Genomic DNA, 20,687 nt, shown 5'->3' on the forward strand with positions numbered 1-20,687 from the left:
ATTCTTTCCTGACCCATACCATGTCCTTCCTCCAAGTATTGTGGTGATCCGTCCAGTAGTTTTTGCATTATCTTGGTCACAAAGGTGTGTTGCACAACTCTTTACAAAGATAATGTTGAAAATCTAGTTTTATTTGTTTTTTTAGCATAGTTAAGTTCACACAACCTAAATACAAAATACATTAATTAAATATTAAAAAATGATCAATACAGGATATATATTAGGTATATGTTATATATTGGTATATTATAGTATAGTATATTAATAGAAATCTTCTGTTTTGTTAAGATTTAAATCAAATTCTTCAATTAATTTTGTTCTCTATGAATAAAATTCATGTATGTTTGTAATTACATAAAAACACCAGGTAAACACTGGATAGTGTGAAAGTAAACAACTCAACTTGTCTTCAGGAAACAACCCAGAAAAGCTTTTTTAACTTCTGTGTTTAAATCAAATTATCTCAGCAGGATGTTTTGAGTAGGAGGGACGATATATTATGAAAGTCAGATCTCCTGATAAAACTCTTCCACTAATAGACGCATGGCCCGCCCTCACATGAGCGCTCTTGTGACAGCCACCCTCCCCTGCTCCGCTGCCTTTCGCTCAAACTCCTGGCTTCCAATAGGCAGTTCATTAAACTTTTAATCCCCTTAGAGAGTTCATGGAACAGGCCAGAGTTTTTTTTTTTAAAGTACCCTTGCCTTTCCGTGAATCCCCCTGTGCCCCCTTTCCCTTTTCTTTTTCGTTGTCTTTCTTTGGAACCCCCCAGTGTCGAGAGACCAGCTGCAGCTCCATCTCCTCCCCCTGTTCGCTTGTATCTCCAATGCAGAGTCGATGTGCAATAATCTTTCATCATCTCTGCTTTATAGGCCGACTCCATGCTCCGACTCCTAGAAATCTGGAATCTCTGTCCTCCTCTAATTGATGAGCTTAGCTCCCACTCTGCATCTCCTCATGCTCCAAGAGTTTCTCTCACCCGGGGGTGGACTCTTCTCCATCCCAAGTGAAATAATGCCCAGTGGGGAATGTAGTTCATTGTGCACATTCCACAGACTAACAAACACTGTCTTTGGCTTGTGGAGGGACAGATGTTCTTGAGCATGTTCTGCTCAGGTGTTACTATTTTAATATTGTCAGCTGGGTTGGGTCCTTATGCTAAGCTAGGCTAACTGACTTCTTTCAGCCATTCATTATCTATGAAGAAAACCCACGCACATATGGGGAGAATGTTAAAACTCATGAAAGACTGGGATTCAAACCAGGAACCTTTTACTGGGAGTGCTGACCACTGTACCACTGTGCTCCCCGTGTGACAAACTTCTAAACCATAACTGACTTTTTGACTCCAGCAAACAAAAAGTAATGAAACACTCTTTTTCATTGTATATCCAGGCTTCAGCTTTGTGTTTCCATTGTCATATCACCCTGCAAGCCTAAAGGTGAGCGAACAACATGCCAGTGTATTCAGTGTCAACATCCTGTTGCGGCCTTATCAAGGCATGCATCTTGCAATGCTGACGCTGAGCAGATCCACACGATGTCTCAAATAAAAACCCACACTGACCCGACACTAAACACACGCCGTGAGAGACATTAGTTGAGGGAAATTTAAAGCAAGTGCACCACAATAGACAAGCAATCTGACCTCCCCTTTTATTTCCCTGCTTGTGACTGATTCTCGTGCATTTTGTAAGAAGGGGCTGTTGAGCACTTGATCCTTAACCCCTCTAGGTCCTAGAACAACCCATTAACAGATGATACTGGCTTCTTCTATACTATCAGAAAGCGATACACTCGTCCATGAGGTGTGTAAATGCACCATAAACAACCATATTCATACTCCCAAGTTACTCCCAAGAGACCAAGTTATCTGGGTTACTTTTCCACAAGAGTAAAGTTCAGTTTCAGCCCATCATTACAGTAGACAAAATACCGTACCGGTTCTGGCCTTTAAATGTGTAGTCTCCAGACCCAACTGTAAACTAATACCAGCCAGTGTGAACTGTGGGGACAAAGAGTGCAGTTGCCGCTGCCCCTAGAGTCCTCACCACTCTGGAACCTTTCAGTCCTATAGCCCACACAAAACCCATGGAATGCAATTTGCAATTTATCTCCCAACTTCCTGTTTTTTTCATCACCAAACCCACCGCCATCCTCCCCCGTCACCATACTTTAGCAACCCCCCCCAACAATCCCCCAGAATTCCTTCTTTTCCTCCTCTTCTCCTGATTCCTCGGATTTTGTTTCTGCCTCATACTCACCGTTTAATTGAGTAGGTTAATCCTACATAATTATATCATGTTCCTGCTCAACTTTCCTGCTGCTTTGTGGTTTGTCGTATACGCCACACGGCTCCTCTGAAGGCACCCTTTGAAACAGAGCTGGATGGGGCGGGTGAGTGGGATGCAATGTTGAGTTCCTGATGTGAATATGTGATAACAGAAACGGACATGCTATTGTAGAGCACTGTGGAGAAAGCAGAGCATCAGTATGCTCCATTATAAACCCATTACATTTATCTCCCTGACTTATTACTCTACTTATTCAATGGGATTTGTGCGAAATCCCCAGGCAGTGGGTCGGAGAAGAACATTGCAGTGCAGCCTTGTATGCATGAAAATAAACCAGGCCTCAAAATAACTAGATGTCAGCTTCTCATCTAGTTTCCATGAATATTAAATCTACAGCACCCAGACTGGTGGACTTTAACAAACAGAGCAGGACATTGGTTGAATATGAAACACAGCACGCTCTCAGGCCGAGTCCTTGCTGCACGGCGACGACGGAGACGACCGTTGCCATGGAGCCGGGAGTTGCTATGAAGCCAGTATGTTGTGAGCAGTGGTAGCGTCTACGGAGGAAGACAGTGTGGTCTGTTTAAACTCCAGCCAGGACTCTTGCTGAGCTCAGATGACCTTTCACAGGAATAAAACATGATCCACTCAGTGCTGTCCACTAAAGGAGACAATACACAAATAGCTTTATAGCAATCCCACATGTTTGTTCTACCTCTATTTGATCTGTTGATGGTATTAGAGGAGAGATGGGATTCAACTTGATGGAATTGCGACATTGGACCACATATGTTGCTTTTATATACAATATCTCATATGGAACAGCTGGTCTTTTGATATATGATACCTCCCAGTATTAAGGCTCTGCACACTGTATAAAAAGAATAGAATGGCACTCAGTGGACCGCATACCTCTGCCAACGCCCGACAGTAAAAACCAGGTTTAGATTAAAAGTATATCAGTCCTCTAAACATGCCTGTTTTTTTCATCAAGATCTATGAATTATTCTCTGATACAACAACAAATAAGTTGAAAATGTCTGATCTCTCAATGTCAACAAAAGTGACAGAAAAAAATCCTGGATCTCCCCACCCGATCCGAAGCCGCACAAACTTGTAATGGGTTCATCCCTGACCCATTTCACTTACTTCCACCAAGTTTTGTGGTCATCAATCTTGTAGTTTTTGCATTATCTAGCTAATAAACACATAAACAAACAAACAACCAGAAAGGAGTAGAACAAAATATTCTATGTATTTTCTATATTTGTGAGCATTTGTCTTTCCTTGTTTGTATGTGTATAGTATACATACGGTGTGTACATGTGTGTGTAAAAATTTGTAAGCATATGCTCACATTTATTCATCTGAGCTAGGGGGCTGTATGTCAGCATGTGTGTGTGTGCAGGAAGGAAATGCAGCAGGGGCTTTGGGACTTGCTCGCGGTCTCGCTGTTCTTCAGGTCTCCAGTTCACGCTGAGGTGCAGGAATGTGTTGCCCGAGGTGGAAGGCGTGGTTCCAAACACTCTCCCACTGTCCAGTGGCACCTGTTTTTCAGCTTAGCTTTCAGACAGACACACAGAGTGATGGGAGACAGCGGGACACAGTCACTCTGCTGTGGACACAAAACAGCTGTTACACAACCTCAAGTAGTAAACTCTCCAGAATTTAACATTTGACATTGTGGATTTATGATTATTTGTCTTCTTGCCAAGAGTTAGAGGAGAAGATCGATACCAGACTCACTAAATATAAAGCAACAACCATGAACCAGGTTAGCTTAGCTTAGCATAAAGACAGGACACTGTCTACAGGTTGTAAAATCAGACTTGGTTCCAATTTACTGTTCCAGAAGATTGGGGGACATTGCAGACTTGAGGCTGAACAGATTTTATAGAGAGTTTAGAGACATGGGAAGCGTCACCAACTGGATGTTGCATACTGAACCAAAGCATGGCTGCCTACAGGATAAACAATATTTTTGTCGCCTGTACCAGGTGGACAGTAGAAAAAGAGGACAAACTTGTGGAATTGTTTAATGTGTCCTGTTGTTTGTCCAAAACATTACAAGAAAGGCGGTAGTCCACTACCTTGTTTGTTTTTATCCTGCAGTTACATTTGATAACATCTCTGGAATCGTCTCATAAATCACGTGTTCAAACCCCAAGTCTCTGATGCTACGTCTCGACTGCATCATCATGTGTGCATTCTCACAATCAAAAGATAAAGAATCTGTTACATCTGTTGTTATGTTCATAGTCTCCTGTGTTTTTTTAAAATCAGTTAAGATTTGAAAACCCTCTAGTGTGCAGCAGCCACTTTAAGTCACCTGTCTGACACCGGCATGCCATGTAAAACCACACATGGGGGCAGCAGTTTCTGGTTTGTTTGGTCGAGTGCAAACAAACAAAGGCAGCAAAAGGAGGATTTGTGCTAAAAGTGACTAAAGGTCCAGCAATAAAGTAAAAAAGTCTCCAAAAGTCAAACTATTTCTTCAAAGGTTTTCTCGGCTTGAACGAAATAGTAACAACCCAGAGCATCAGAACATTTGTTGGAGATGATTTTCTTAATGGAGATATAACGTACATAGAAATGTACTTAGAATTTTTCGGAAAAGAAAATCACAACCAGTAGTAACAAACACCTTTTGGAAAAGTATCTTCAATGACAAATTGAAGATACTTTGCATTAACAGTTACAGGAATGTGTGATTGAGTTAATGACTCACTGGAGATTTGAATTAAAACACTGGCTTTTCAGTCGTGCACTCTCAGTAATGTTTAATCTGTAAAAAGGGAGTTCCTTCATGCAGCATTCCTTTCTCTGCCCATAGAGACTAACACTTTGTCTTAAACTGAACAATTCAAAGCAGAGGAGTTGCAGGTAAAGAAAGAAATGTTGAGGGGAGGCTGAGTTTGATCTGGCTCTGTTCCCAGAAGACTGATAACCTTGGGCAAAGAGCTCTGAGTCTGAAAGTTTCAGAGAAGCATAATGAAATCCTAAAACCATACATTTATTATCCAACCTGTGCAGCTTTGTTGGGTATATATCAGGCAGAAACTTTAAGGGACTGGTGGATGATGGGGCTATCTCAATGGGAAATAACCTTTAACCAGTCATAACAGGACGCTCACTGAGTTTTATCCTTCAGACCACAGAGTTATGAGAATTGGCTTCTGCATGAGCTCAAAAAGGTCACGGGGGCGTTTCACCTTTGACAAGTTTTTTCCCCTCCTCCCATGGGACACGTTAACTCTGAATTTGATACTTAACAACCTTGTGTAGACCACACCATCACTAGTGTGCATTGTTTACAAAAGGAGCGTTTGTCTGTCTCTGGGATCCTCTTTCAGAAGGTGCTGCATTGCCTCTATGGGCACACTGCAGAAAAACAAAAACATGAGGCGACATGTTGAAAAATGTGTTGCGTATAGAAGCTTTGTATGAATCTGTGAGCGAATTGGTGAGCACAACTTGTACTGTGAAGCACATATGCATCCCCTGTCTGCATTTTTATAAAGCATTTATTGTTTAGCGTACAGTGCCTGTTCTAAACCTGCCTGTTGGGGCTGCTTTCTTGTCCTGTGTTAATGCTGTGGAGCTACTTCAGAATTATTCCTTGTCATCAGTGAGTCCCCCTCAAACAGTTCGACAATATACTGTCACATTTTATTGTTTGTGTTCTTCACACTGTGAGCAGAGGCTTTTTTAAACAGTTTATTGTCCAGAGTCTAGTGTTCATCCTACCTGGTTTATCTGCAATGAAGATTTTATGGTGAATGTTATTCATAAAATTAAACTGAATTAGCTTTATTACTGTTCGTATGTGTGGCTTAAATATAAGTGTTAACTATTTACTGAACTGGTTAAATATTTTTCATATTCAACATTTCAGCTATTATGAGTTCTGTTAAGCTATTGAAACAATCTTCCGACCAGTTCACAACTTTTCAAATTAAAAGCTCTGTAATTCAGCTTGGTATCAAGCATTGTAGCAACAAAATAAACATTGTGCATTTGTGAAAGAGGAGGTGATTTTATGAATGTATGAGATAGATGTAAAACCAGTAACAATAAGTTTCTTGTATGTTCATACACACAGGTCCAATAAAGCTGATTTGATATTTTGATTCTGATTCTGAGTGGGCAATATTATTGGGAAAGTACTACATAAACACAGCCCATTTACCATTTACACTTAATTCTAGTTAACACAACACCTTCAGTTTGAATAATATGAAAGTTTTAATATCATGAAATGATGTGGAATATTGGCTCACAAATGTCTGGAAGTTACATTGACAAACTGGATATTTGTATTTACATTCACTTGATCCGATTGTTAACAGCCTCACTTATCCTCACCGTGGATAAGAGGTGAATATATGGGGCAATAAATCTGCTGCACGATGCTGTGACCAGGCCTAATCTAATCTCGCCGACAGACCGTTGAATAATGACACAATCTGGAGGGTAACTGCAGTAAATCTGACCAGCAAACACAAACACGAGCTCACTCCCACACTGCTCATCTCCCTCCTGTGGCAAAGTGAGTTGCTATGATTTACAATGCTCCTTACAAAGCCTCCTTCCTGTCTGTGTCTGGCGTATAGGCTGTTTGAATTGCAGACCCCTGCACTTCACCGGTCATCCTGAGACCTCATGTAAACACACGTCTTTTTTTCCATCTTTTGATCGACTGTTTGCAGTCGATCCCAAGTAACCACATGGTGCCACTTTGTTTATGACTGGGCTTCGGTGACCGGCAAGTACATGTTGGAACATAAAAGGATGTTTTCCTTATTTTATTGAGCACATATGTGTTGGTTTAAAAAAAAAAAACATGGTGGTCGTCTGTTTGTTGTGAATGAGAGGAGACTGGCAGATGGTTCAGATTTGATTGGTGGTAAAACTGCTGACCAATAATAAATTGTGTGAGTGTGTGTGTTTGTGTGTTCAGGTGGTTGAGTTTCCTGATGAATAAGCAGTATGTGGATGCTGTTTAACTGTACAAGCCATGGATTGTATTTGGAGATAGATGACGGGCCTCCTCTTCCATCTTGCCCTTTTGGTACCAGCAGCGATCAGGGCATGGAGCTGCAATAGTGCGGTCCTGTTGATACATGCACCTGACCAATCACAAGTAAGTCTCAGCTGCCTGATGATTCAGCCCATTTTTATAGCATCAAATAACTAAATAAAACCAAACTTACCAGAGAAATCCACTAATACTATGACCTACCTGCAGCTCAAGTCACTTTGGCTTCACTTTCGGGGAGCAGTCATGTCTTTATATTCGATCTATGTTACAATCTTTACAATGTTAGTGGGTAGAACTGTTTAAATGTGTTTAAAAAAGTGGTGAACATAATTTTTCACAACAGGTGTGGGTGTCTTTCCTGTGGAGGATTTGTGCTGAAGTGTGTGAAAACCAAAACCCACAGAGGCCCTGGCTGCAATGTGTGCGTTCAGTTTCCTCTCAAACCAGTGTATGAATCCACTCCACCCCTCTCTACTGTGTGTGTGTGTGTGTGTGTGTGTGTGTGTGTGTGTGTGTGTGTGTGTGTGTGTGTGTGAACACAGAACCAGGCCCTTTGTTTCCGACCAAAGAGGGAGGGGGGCTGCACTCTACAGACCTGCACATTTTCCACTCAATTGAATGGCCCTCTCAGATCATTAAGTGTCCATTCATTAGCGAGGGACACTGGTGGGGAAATCGGCTGCAAACCAAACACAGAGAGGCCTGGCTGGGGGGCACTGTCCCTCACACTGTGGCCTGCAACACTGTGGGTGGCGGGAGCATTCAAGTGTATCACCTGAGATGTCGTGCTCTGATGTGGTCGCAACTTTCATGTGAGCAGGTACAATCCAAGCTTTAAATCATGACCTTATATACTAAACGGTGGTGGAAAATTAAGATCTGTATATTTTTCCCTGAAGTATTAATGTAAATTTTGAATAGTTGCCATGTTGCAATGTTATAGAAAGTGGGCGGTGAAAAAAGTGTAACAATGCTAACAAAAAAACAACAAACAGCCAAGGGGAACCTCCTTGGTGGACATAATAAATAGATAATGATCTCCGTCAAATTAATTTATGTTGTGCCGCTATTAGCTATTTTAATTTTAATTTTACCATTTACAATTTGCTTCTTGCTGCCTAGCTAACAACGTTTCATGCACTCTCGATGCACATTGTGCTAGTCTTACTGTAGAATCAACATGTGCATATGGTTTTGATTAAAATTAAAATTTTTTGTTTTTCACAGTTGAGCTAATCCACGTTTCGTTGCTGCATGTGCAAAATGCATGTGTTGCTCAAGCAGCTGCAGAAATAACCCTTGAGGTACCCTGAGAATCACAGCTCAAGGCTGTGCAGCCCCTGATAGTTCCCCTGTTTCCTGGACTACATGTCATTTTGTCACCACTTCCCTGAGGACACCAGATCCAGCATAAAGACCTGCACGGGAGACAAGGGAGGGGAGGGATGAGGGTGGGAGGCAGCTCATCTTCTGGGGTCAAATGTTTATGCAGAAACGTACTCATGGTCAGGTAGATTAGAGCGTCTTGTAGACTGATGCACTTTGTTTCGACCTGACTTTATGACCTGACTGACTCACTCTGCCACATTTGATTTAGTAGAGATGACTGCAAGTTTACAAGATGGAGATGAGAAAGCATCATGGAGGTTTTTGTGTAAGCTGAGGAGGAAACGTGGGCAGAGCGGGAACTCCCAACATCTGCTGTGCTCAGGCATGCCCAGAAAAATGACAGCTCTCGACCCAATGTGAACAAGCCCACCAAATGACTAGGTGGATGTTTCACACAGGACTGTGATTAACCTCTCTACTGAAGGTTCCCAGCCAGACATCCAAAGTACACCCACATTTTGTTTAAGACAAATACCTACATAAAGGTTGTGGATATCCTTTGCATGTGTCATAATGTTGTGACAGCTGAAACCATTTGAATTCATTACGTTATTATTAATAGTATATATAATTTAAAAGATTGGACAAGGTTTAAGAGGTTTGGACAATGTCAGCCATTTTACCGAACCTGTCTTCTACGTGTATGTAAGTCTTTTTCATCCTGAGATATTTCTATTATTTTTATTGTTTTTATTTTCAGTTTTGCATTTATCTAGTATAAAAAAGGTTTGACATTTGTTGGCTGTATTCTCTCATCGAGCTGTTGAGTTGCACAATTTACCAGGGGGCTGACAGGAACGTTTCCCAAAATTGTTGGGAAAAGCAAGTGACTCAGACATTTTTGTTCCTGGCACAGTCTACTGAGGCATGTCTTAAAACAGCTCTAGTGTAAAAAATTTGTGATACGGATGAGGATTCTGCTTTGTAAAAAGCAAAGTGAAGGGAAAACATTGCTCGAAAACACCAGGAAACATTTGATGGTGTTTTGATTTGGTTTTCCTGCTTGCAGATAATCAGCAGATAGAGGAGAGCGGTTTCAACTAGTCTTCAGTGCATCCCCGTCTGAGCCAAAACAAACAAGCCCGGATTAGGGTGGAGCTTCCTGTGAGAATCCTGGGAGAGAGCATCTCAAACTGGAAGACTCTCAGAGAGTGTATCTGTAACCAAGGCGACATATGCACTCTCCAGTGATAAGCACCAAGCGAGTGTGTGTCAAAGGGGTGAAGGGTCAAGATGAACTATGGGATACTGTGGACTTAGAGTCATGGGACACTGATATATTTGCAAACATTAAGGAGCATCACTGGGATAAAATTGAAATGATAGATTTAAAAGCTATGAATACCCAGGCTACAAATAAATCCTCAACCCAAAAAAACTAGTTGGCCTGCAGCCCACTCACGCAGAGGCCCCAACTGAATACGAAAGTTTGAGTGGACGGCAAACAAAGAGGGAGTAATCAAAGAGGTCTCTCTTTCTTTTGATCACTCCCTGAACAGCTGTTGGTGCAGGCCACTCATACTCACTCACTCTTGGCAGAGTGGAGCCCGGGAACAGATGCATTCTCGTCAGCAAGGCTCGGGCTGCCAGGATGGGACACTTGTGCGGACGCCTCTGTGCAGCATCTGGCGCTGGTGCCAGCTGACTGGAAAAGGTGGAGAGGACTATTAGGAGGTGATAGATGGAGTGAGGAGCACTGGGTGGCAGCAGAGAGAGAGACGTCAGAGAAAGGAAAAGATGCCACACAACTATGCTCAAGTGAAAATTCATTATTTCAATTGAAAAGGTTCTAACGCTCAGAAACACATCATTTTCCTCTTACTGTCCATTGCTGTAGCTCCTCTCTTCAGCCTCTGTATGAAACACTAGATTTTAGCTCCTGTCTCTTTAAGCCCCCACTTGCTGATAAAGCCCAGTCTGCACTGATTGGCCAGCTGGCCCACTCTGTGGTGATTGGTCAACCACTTTCTGCGCATGCAGGAAATGTCAGCCTCAGCTCTCGCTTTAACCACTATTCCTTTACCGCGATGGAATACGTCACGAGGTCAAGGAAAGATGTGAAAGAGAAGACGTAAGGAGTTAGGAAAAGAAAAACCCCGGTGCAGAGAAAATCCGATTCTACTTTCACTCGTTTTTTTAAACAACTTTATTTATACCAGAGAATACGCACACAATGTACATTACTCTGTTACTGTTATAATAAAGTTTCCTGTCGAAAACATAGTCACACGTCCTGAGAAAAGATGTTCACCTGAGGATTCAGTTGTGAATCGTGTCATGAGAATAAAACAGCTGTTCTGTTCTTTATATCTACATGACTGTGCCCTGGCGCAAATACGAGGTTGCGTCACCTTAAATGTTGCTGCCACAATTGTTTGGGGGGCATTTTCTCCTTTCCTTTCATAAAGGATGTTTCCTATGCTGAAGGAGTAGTAGAAGAATTGTTAGGAAGCATTGAAGCTCCTTTCCTCATCATTTAGAGAATTTGAACAGCTCCTATTATGGTGACTGCTGAAATACTCATTTCACTTAGTTTGGAAGGTTCCTGAGAAACAGACTTTGGCAGAGAAGACTTGGGGCTTTTATCATTGCAGATATACACAAAACACAACAATAAAACACACTACAGGAAAGAAGAACTGAAAAATGATCATATGTGTCTGTCTTTCATAAAAATCGACGATGGATTGTTTTACAGAGAATGCATCACATCTTTATGAGGTCATCTTGTCTTATTTATATAAAACACACACACATACACACACACACACACACACACACACACACACACACACACACACACACACACACACACACACACACACACACACACACACACACACACACACACACACAAACACACTAGTGGGGTGTCAAGCTGCCAGCTCACCACGTCTGCCTCACTTTCACAACAGAGTCGGGCCGGACGACACAATTAGCACAGGGCACTGTTGCAAAAGCTGATTGACATGGAATGTTGTTCCAGGTCAGAGGCCTGTTGTCTACATCCAGGAGGTTGTTTTGCTTATGGCTACAGACTGAATATCTGTTGCATGGACATCAGGAGGTCTGAATACAATAACTTCATGGAGGGCAAAATATAAGATTTTTCTGACAAAGAGTCAAATCCCATAATGTACGTAAAAGTGCTTCACCAGTGTATTGTGACTGTGCTTTCTATTAATTCTAGCAATTCCTTAGGATTTTTCAATATTGTTTTCAAATGTATCCTTCTCTATTTTTACTGTGGATCCATTTTGGCTAGTTTTCATATGCTATCAACACATTATTAAGCCATATGAGGCTAATTGTGATTCCTGAACATGGGCTTTAAATGTACAATTTGATTTAATTTGATTATTATGCTTGAAAATGATCTATTTTGTTAGTTTACCCTACATTTGACTTAAAATCCATCCGGATTATGTAAGAATATGACCAGTGTCACCATAATATTGAATCACGGCTCAGCCACAAGTTCACTAAACAAATGTTTCTGTTCTTCTTTATATTACAGTCTGAAAAATGCTAATTATTGTGAGTTTCAGTGTGAGATGCAGATGTTTAACTAAAGATGATTTCTGAAAATTTGCACTTTGACTAAAAACAAGCTTACAAACATACATATTCACAATAATTGTGACCAGCACTGAATATGTAACAGGGTGAAAGGAAATGAGTTAACTGCTGAACATGACTGGAGAGAGACATGCATCATTAGTGCCCCATTAACGGCATCAGATGGCCAATAGCAGCGGACCCTCTCTGTCTCAGCGTGGGTGGAAGCAGCTCCGCAGGGGAACATTTAGCCAAGCTTTAGAAGGTGTTTTGGGTATGTTTATGAACGTGTGTGTGTGTGTGTGTGTGTGTGTGTGTGTTTGTGTGTATTTAGGGAATAGGTCATGCCCTTTTAACATCTGGACACATGTGTCTTCCATTAGCTTTCTGACTTCCTTGGCAGCTGAGGACCCCTGGGACCACATCTTACCTTACGTTTTTCTCTGGTGGTTTTAAATGTGCAACACACAAACGCACGCACACGCACACGCACACACACACACACACACACACACACACACACACACACACACTCACTCACATGCACCATCTTTGTGTCCTGGTGTGAAGCAGCCTGAGAACAGCACTGTTCCTCGTTTCCATGTTGCTGAGCCAACTAACAGCACCGCTGGGAGGCTGGAACAATCATTTGTTCCAAGAAAATCCCAAATCACATTGAGTATTTTTAGTTTGGAGGGATGGGAGCGTTCAAGTTGTGGCTGGTTTCAGGGGAACCCTTGTATTTTCACTTTGTGCACTTTGTGTTATTCTGTTCATGTTAGCGCAGTGTTTAGTTTAGTGCATTTTTCCATTGTTGTACTTAAATCTATTAACTATCTGGAAACATTTGGAGTAAAGACTGGCAAGAGTTTACTGATGAAAGCAAAAAGCATCAGGTGATGTCTGCACACTACACTGATGGTCCCCTGACTCATTGGCATCTTCTCTTTTTATCTCTAATCAGGACGGGGGGGGGGGGGGGGAGGCCGAGAAAGAGAGAGTTAATAGACTTCTGAGTCTCCCACTCATGAGAGTGCCCTGACTCCCACTCTTCAATCAGATCAGCGCAAACTAGCCAGTGGCGCTTCATTATCTCGAGGAGCTCAGTGCTGTTGCCTTGAGATTTTCAAAGGGAGAAGGAATTGCGTTGATGGCTGCGGGGGCGTAGGAAGCCATGAACCGAGTTTGTTTAAAGTCTAAACATCCTCTGCAGTGTAGGTGTGTGCACACTGCTGTGCTGGTGGGGATCCATATGAGATGTTTATTTGTGCAGGGGTTAAATACAGCGTTCACTGTGGCTATAGACGTCCTTATAGTTCAAGTCAGCAACCACAGTAGATCACAGTGCTGCACAGTACAAGAAGACACGATGGGAATTACAAGAAAATAATAAAATAACAAAGACTAGCATAAAGAAAAAATAACATAACACAACAAATAAATGATCTTTACCAGAAGCCAATGCAGGGATGAGACACTGTGTCTCTTCCTGAGTTATCAGCAGCATTCTCCACCAGCTCCAGACATGAAGGTTATTTATCCACAATCAAGTTAAGGTATTTGAGAAAACCCTCAGCTCACTTAAAGAGAGGGAGTGTTTCAGTTTGTTGAGGTTTCTTATTTGACTTTAGAAGCCTTTTAAAGGGATAGTTCACCCAAAATTGAAATTTCACTCATTATCTATAAATCACTATGCCGATAGTGGAGGGGTGGGCCAATTGTTTGTCTTTTTTGGAGTTTCAGGGGTAAACAGCAGTGCAGCCAAATACAATACAATTAAAGCAAATGGTGACTGTTATGGAATTTTCACAGACACTGTCTCTTTGTGGCTCATAGTCCAACAGGCTGTTGTGTTTGGGAAGTGCGAGAGCTTGGTGAAGGTCAAAGCCTTCACTCCCTATACATCACAGATATGAGATTGCGTAAGCAGGCACTACTGTCTCCATAACTAGAAAATACATTTGATTGTTTAGCAACAAGCACACCCATAGATTAAATGACCTGTTGGGGTTTAAAGTGTGACTGCAGGAAAGCAGACTTCAGAATATGAGAGAGCATCATGCACAGATGTTGTATGGATTTTCTCCTTGGCCGAGCTTCAATAAATATTTCACCATAAGACGTCAAAGGGCTCCTGAACGCTTTCTTCACTGATGAGTTGACCATTGATCAGCAGATTTTCCACACCAGTGACCACTTCTTCAAACGTATAAAAAAACAACAGTTAAAACCATGGTTAACAATACCTGTTAGGATTAGTGAATATGTTGGTGAATTTCAGAGCTGTGTCAAAGATGTGGAGTTCAGTAGGTTTTAGGTCTCTTCATGTTCAGTGTGTGTGTTTGTTGTTAGTCTTCTATAACAAACAGGTGCCGGGCATTTCTGAATGTAACCTGCAGCCCCTTGAAGCTTTCAGAGAGTTCCCTGGAGCACAGGAAAACAGAATGTGCAATATTCCTCCTGAGCGCTTCATAACAGTCTGTGAAGTCTGGCTCAGGAAGGCCGGAGCTGATATTCTAAAATTGAAAACCCTGAGTGGAGCTGCAGGGAAAAATACTGAGAAAAATTGTTCATCTTGTACTGGAAGTGATAAGTTGTCAGCCTCCGTCATCCTGTCAAGGTCCCGAGAAATGTACAAGACTGGTACGTCTGTGATACTCACACGTACTTTGTGTCTGAGGGTCAGTGCCATCAGTGTTGCTCTGTTTGGCCTAAAGCACTTCCCTTAATCACACTGATAGCTCTCAGGAAGATTTGAGCTGTTTAAAATGGGAGGGAAATTGCTTTCGCTGCAGGAAAATGGCTTCATTTGTAAAGTACAGAACAAAAGCTTTTATTTATTTTTTCTAGACAGTGATCAGACCTAGTTAGCCAGTAATTGCTGGGTTTTCACTGTGCCGGGTCTGAGCTCTTGTTGGAGCCAAGCCAGCTGCTCCACTTTTGCTCACTGCCACGAGAAAAAGTACAAAACATGTCCCCAAACGGTGTCTCGTGTTACTGCGTTTCGAGCATTTTGATTGGTGGACGATTGGTGCAGAGAGTTCATTTGACTGTGAGCAGGATAGATTTTCACCTGAGGGTGAATCCCATTCACAGACAGAAAAAGACCATTATTTAAGTTTAAGATTTATACTTGACACAGATACCACATCACACTATGAACCAATATGTCTTTGAGTTAAACAACATTCAATATGTTTAGATATTCAATGTTATTCCAACATTAAGAGGAACCTGTTGATACACATGATTATTCTGCCTAAACTAATGCACAGTTATAAAATCAAACATTAGTCAAACACACTACACCGTCAAAAACACACACACATATTTTTTCCTTTTCACATATTTTCACCATGTTTTTGTGATGTACATAACTTGTACATCTATATATACATATACACATGTACATACACAACACTATTGTATTTTTGAAGTGACATGACACATTGAATTGTGAGACATAGGCACCATCTGGCGGTTGTTCTGTGACACTACAACAGCCCAATAAAAGCAGCTTTCTTTCTCTACACGATCATCTTTCAGGAGTGAAGATGAGGCTACTGTGTGATGGCGCCTCCTAGTGGCGGGAGATGGAACTTGAACAACAGACATGTGACTCAAAAGGTCAGTGACAGTGTTTAAATACTTTCTACTAATGATACAAGAGCGGTTTGTTAGAGTCAAGATTCTGAACGAACTCTTTACGGCACTCAGGTCATATATATTATGATTTAAAGTTTGCTTCTGTCATTGACAGAAACAAAAATCAAAAATAGTTTATTTTAGAAAAATTGAATAAAAAAATTGTGGGTTCCAAAAGATTTGATTTGACTTTTTGTGTGACTTTTATTCCTGCTACAAATACTACTTTTTTGTCTCATTAACAATTTGGTGAACTGACCCTTTAAAAGGCCTCTTCAGTGCTACACAATGTCACCAACAGATGGCGGTAGTTTATCAGACATGAGGGGCTACAGGGGAAATACAGATTAAATCAGAATCATAATTAAATCAGAGCTTGTTCATTTTGTAAATTCTACAATGGAGAGTGTCATAAAAAACATTCATACGCATTCAGCTGTGTTAATGTGCATCCATTTATTTTACAGTGAAGAAACTAAAGTTACATGTAAGAAGGAGTACAGCAGGGTGCGCTGCAGACCGTGTTTTCAACTGAGCAAAAGATGCAGAAAATATTGGAGAGAATTGAAATTTTTTCGTGTTTGTTTGAAAAATCGTTTTTTTTAAAGCATTTTTTTCTTAAAATCAATCAAGATGAAATAATTTACCTTTGTAGCTTATACCTCCAACAATTACACAATCTCCTTCTGAACAGTGTTGATCAAATTTGCATTCACACACACACACACACACACACACACACACACACACACACACACACACACACACACACACACACACACATACACACACACCCGGACACACACACACTCGGACAGTTGGCTACAGAGGAATTCTGCTGCGGGCACTAACAGCTGAACGAGTCTTTGGCCTATCTGTGCCATCTCTTTCACGTTAAGTTCACTGTCCGCTAACACCTTTGAATGACAATGGCGTAGTGTGAGTCTGGCTGGCAGCCTTTCAATGGTCTGAATAAAGTGTGATCTCGAGGCACTGTTAAGAAAACACTGCATAAAACAATTAAGGAGACGGTCTGGCTGCAGGATTGGTTTTTTTAGAAAGCCTCTGGGTCACCATTGTGTTGCAGCACCTTGGTGTCAGCTTGAGGATGATAAGGATGGTGATGGAGTGAAAAAAGTGCGTGTGTTGTTACACAGACAGTCCCAACAAGTTTTTAGAGCCTCATGCTAAATCAGTGAACAGGTATATGCAAATCTAAAGAAGAAAAAAACCTCCTGGTTGTGAGGTATGCGTGCAGAGGCGCTCTCGGCTGAAGGCTGGGTTTCACCCCGACCTCGCCTGGAGCGTAAAAAAAAAAAGGGGGGGGGGGCGCTGTAACCAATAGGAAGGCAGCATCCAGCCCAGATCTCTATAACTCTGTGTCACAGAGCTGAGCGGTGGCACAACTAAGTTTCCGCAGTTAGGAGCGTCTCAGTGGACTATAGGCTCTCTGAAAAGCCGTGCGTAAAGAGCGCGCACACATAGAGACTACTGGTTCTTCATTGCGGATTGAATTTTGCGAACTCCACGTCGAAAAGAAACCCACCAGTGGACTTTTACTCTGGAGGGCTGCTTTCACTATGAGCGCCGGACAGACGTATGAGAAGAAGATAGCGAGCATTTTGACCGACCTGCCGGGATCTATGAGCTGCCACCCGAGCTCCAAGGACTCCCCCACTTTGCCCGAGTCCTCGGTGACGGACATGGGCTACTACAGCGGACAGGCGGCCCTGGGCCACCACGAGTATTACCAGGGTCAACCGTACGGACAGCCCATGAACTCTTACCACCATCAGTTTAACCTGAACGGAATGGGAGCCGCTGGAGCGTACGCCACTAAATCTGAATACCCATACACGAATAGCTACAGACAGTACGGACATTACAACAGAGATCACCTGCAGGCCTCGCCTCCCAGCTCAGGTAAATATCAAGACGGTCTCCTGCTTATTCTGCTGCGATCGTCTTTAGTGAGCACGGTTTTATCTGTGCGTAAAAGTCAAGTCATCTGAGATCTGCGTAAAAAAACACTGGTTGTATGGAAATACAAGTCACACGTTTGATTTATTATTTAATTTCAATTTTCCATTGAGTTTTATTCATCCAAAATTGTGCAAAAAATGGAGACAATGAATAAGTCAAACCAAATCACATGTTTAATCATGTTAAATATAGACTTGGAAAGAAAAGGAAAAAAAAACAATCGTTCACACGGTCTGGTGTTAATATCGTGTTTTAACAGCATGTCTGGGAATGAGTCAGTACTGACCATAAAATAATAATGATTCGATTAAAGATAATCATATTCACCCTGTTCATTTTAACATGTTTCCATTGGCAGGCCAAATTGGAGAATTGACTAAATAACATCATCCCGGTTGAGTGATTTATTTTAGAAATTCTTTTGGTGACATTTTGGTTTTGGCAAATCTTTGAATTTGCCAGTTGACACATAAATATAAAAAAAATACATCTACTTTTTAAATTTTAAATTCAGTTTAATCTGTATTTTTTAGCAATTGTGTAATTTCTAACTCATCCCTCAGTGTTTTACACATTAAAAGGTTACTGTGTGATCTGATTTATTGATTTATTTTGGATGTGTTTCTTTTGTTTTGTAGTGAAAGAAGAACCAGAGCCCGAGGTGCGTATGGTGAATGGAAAACCAAAAAAGATCCGCAAGCCGAGGACGATCTACTCCAGCTACCAGCTCGCTGCTCTGCAGAGGCGCTTCCAGAAGGCGCAGTACCTCGCACTGCCCGAGAGAGCGGAGCTGGCGGCTCAGCTCGGTCTCACCCAGACACAGGTGAGCGTCCTGATCCGGTGCTAACACTTGATGTTACATAATTCATCAATTCTTATAGAGTCACGCGAGTTAGGAGTCCCTAATATTGTCAGCAATTAGCCCTGTTATTATCCATCATTGCGTAAATACGCACACATGACGTTGGATACCTGTCTCTCAGTTTGATGCACTTAGGTCTAACAATTAAAATGCTTAGGAAAATATAGCAAATATACTTAATATAAAAGAAAAATAAAGATAATGTGTAGCTCTATTTTAATTTTAAGTTGCATTACAACTAAAGTATGCGCTCTTTTCCCAGGTCAAGATCTGGTTCCAGAACCGGAGGTCCAAGTTCAAGAAGCTGTACAAGAACGGCGAGGTTCCCCTGGAGCACAGCCCCAACGCCAGCGACTCCATGGCATGCAACTCCCCGCCCTCCCCCACTGCCGTCTGGGAGAACAGCACCCCACAGAGCACCCCGATCAGCAGACCTCAGGTCCCACAGCCGACGCACAGCTCGTCGCCGCCATACCTGGAGGATTATAACAACCACTGGTACCAGCAGGGATCACACCTACAGCACCCGGGCACCGTGCACCACCCAGTCCCGCAGCAAAGCGTGGGAGCCGTTTATTAGCAAAGACTCCAGAGCAGATTGATCCCTCCAGATTTATTTTATTTTTCTCCAAACGAGGTTATCTCCACAATGACTCTGCAGAGCAAACTGGACCGGGAGCAGGCCTGAGGTGAAACATTTTTTTTCTGGATGATCAAGAATGTTTCAGAACTGGGTTTTTTTCCATTCACAAAGCACATAAGGGATTTCTGGTCACTTGTGGCAGCATATTTAACGGATATCTGGCGTGGTTTTTAAATTATTTATCGCTTCTGTTTTATGTCCTTAACTTCTTTTTTTGTAAATGAATAGGCCTATGCAACGTTTTTTTTAACAAATAGCCTAAAACCACAAACCAAATAATGACAAAACTGTGCAGTTGATACATGCTACAATAAAATCATGCATGCGGGTTTGTAGATAGCGCCTAAACACTCAGGTCATATTTATATGGATTTGTACAAAACGTCGAAGGTTGTAAATATGTGTTTATATGCAGAACCACTATGATCATATTTGTTTGAAACGGAACGACTGCACTGTGGTGCCTCCAAAACCATTTTTATATTCATGTAATTAGTCCACTTGTTGCCTTCTTGTCAATTGAATAAAGGTGTTAATTGCATGTTGTGTGTCTAGCGCCTTTATAAACAGCCTGTTTTTCATCCGCCTCTCCTCACAAACCGTGTTAGGATTCACTGCAGTCAAAAAGTGGCCGGTGCCACCTTAAAACACAGTTTTACAAACGATAGGAAACGTATCAAAGGAAATCTATATTTAAACAAATATATATTGTGAACCTACTAAAATGTAAAATACCACAAACTTGTAACGATTCTAATTTCCCTGTAGTGGAAGCAATTTGATTCTAATTATTATTTAATTGTTAATTGTAATACATGCAAGTTAAGTATTTAACTATAAGTCATCCACCTGAGCAGTGACAGTCATGACATACTGGGCAGTGGATGAGTCATGCGCATTAAATAAGTGATAGTGTCCACGTCTATTACATTTAATGTTCGTGCACCACTTAGTTCAATATTTTTATTTTAAGTGTGTCCCCATGTTTTGTTTTTAGCAAGATATCTCTTCATTTGATATCTCAAAGGCCTATTTTTAATTTATTATTATCATTTATGTCTTAGTCTCTAAAACCTATCCACTGCGCGCTCTGCCCAGTAACACAGGTTATAATGGCCGCAATGCACCGAGCTGTTGAGCTCACTGCGTGCAAAGCGCTGCAGTAGGAGGCGACACACATGCAGACATGTTGGAGTCTCTCGGTTTTATTACTGTTCTGTTGCCAGAAAACAAGAGGGAGAATTCAGCACGTTGCACAAAGACGCAGAG

General features: G+C 41.6%; 1 protein-coding gene across 1 annotated transcript; it reads left to right on the top strand.

The window, feature by feature from the left end:
• The first annotated feature begins 17,329 nt into the window (after positions 1 to 17,329).
• Positions 17,330 to 19,959, top strand: dlx3b (distal-less homeobox 3b). Its single transcript, XM_020082719.2, has 3 exons — positions 17,330 to 17,853; positions 18,552 to 18,736; positions 19,038 to 19,959. Exons 1-3 carry the CDS (start codon positions 17,511 to 17,513, stop codon positions 19,353 to 19,355), a joined length of 846 nt encoding a protein of 281 aa, XP_019938278.1. The 5' UTR covers positions 17,330 to 17,510; the 3' UTR covers positions 19,356 to 19,959.
• The last annotated feature ends 728 nt before the right edge of the window (positions 19,960 to 20,687 follow it).

This window comes from Paralichthys olivaceus, chromosome 21 (genome assembly GCF_024713975.1).
Source record: "Paralichthys olivaceus isolate ysfri-2021 chromosome 21, ASM2471397v2, whole genome shotgun sequence".
Lineage (NCBI taxonomy): Eukaryota > Metazoa > Chordata > Actinopteri > Pleuronectiformes > Paralichthyidae > Paralichthys > Paralichthys olivaceus.

Excerpts from the sequence above, each read along its gene's own strand:
- dlx3b (XM_020082719.2), top strand. The coding sequence starts at position 17,511 with ATGAGCGCCGGACAGACGTATGAGAAGAAGATAGCGAGCATTTTGACC. Across the intron at positions 17,854-18,551 it reads GGCCTCGCCTCCCAGCTCAG|TGAAAGAAGAACCAGAGCCC; the intron begins GTAAATATCAAG and ends TTTGTTTTGTAG. Across the intron at positions 18,737-19,037 it reads TCGGTCTCACCCAGACACAG|GTCAAGATCTGGTTCCAGAA; the intron begins GTGAGCGTCCTG and ends CTCTTTTCCCAG.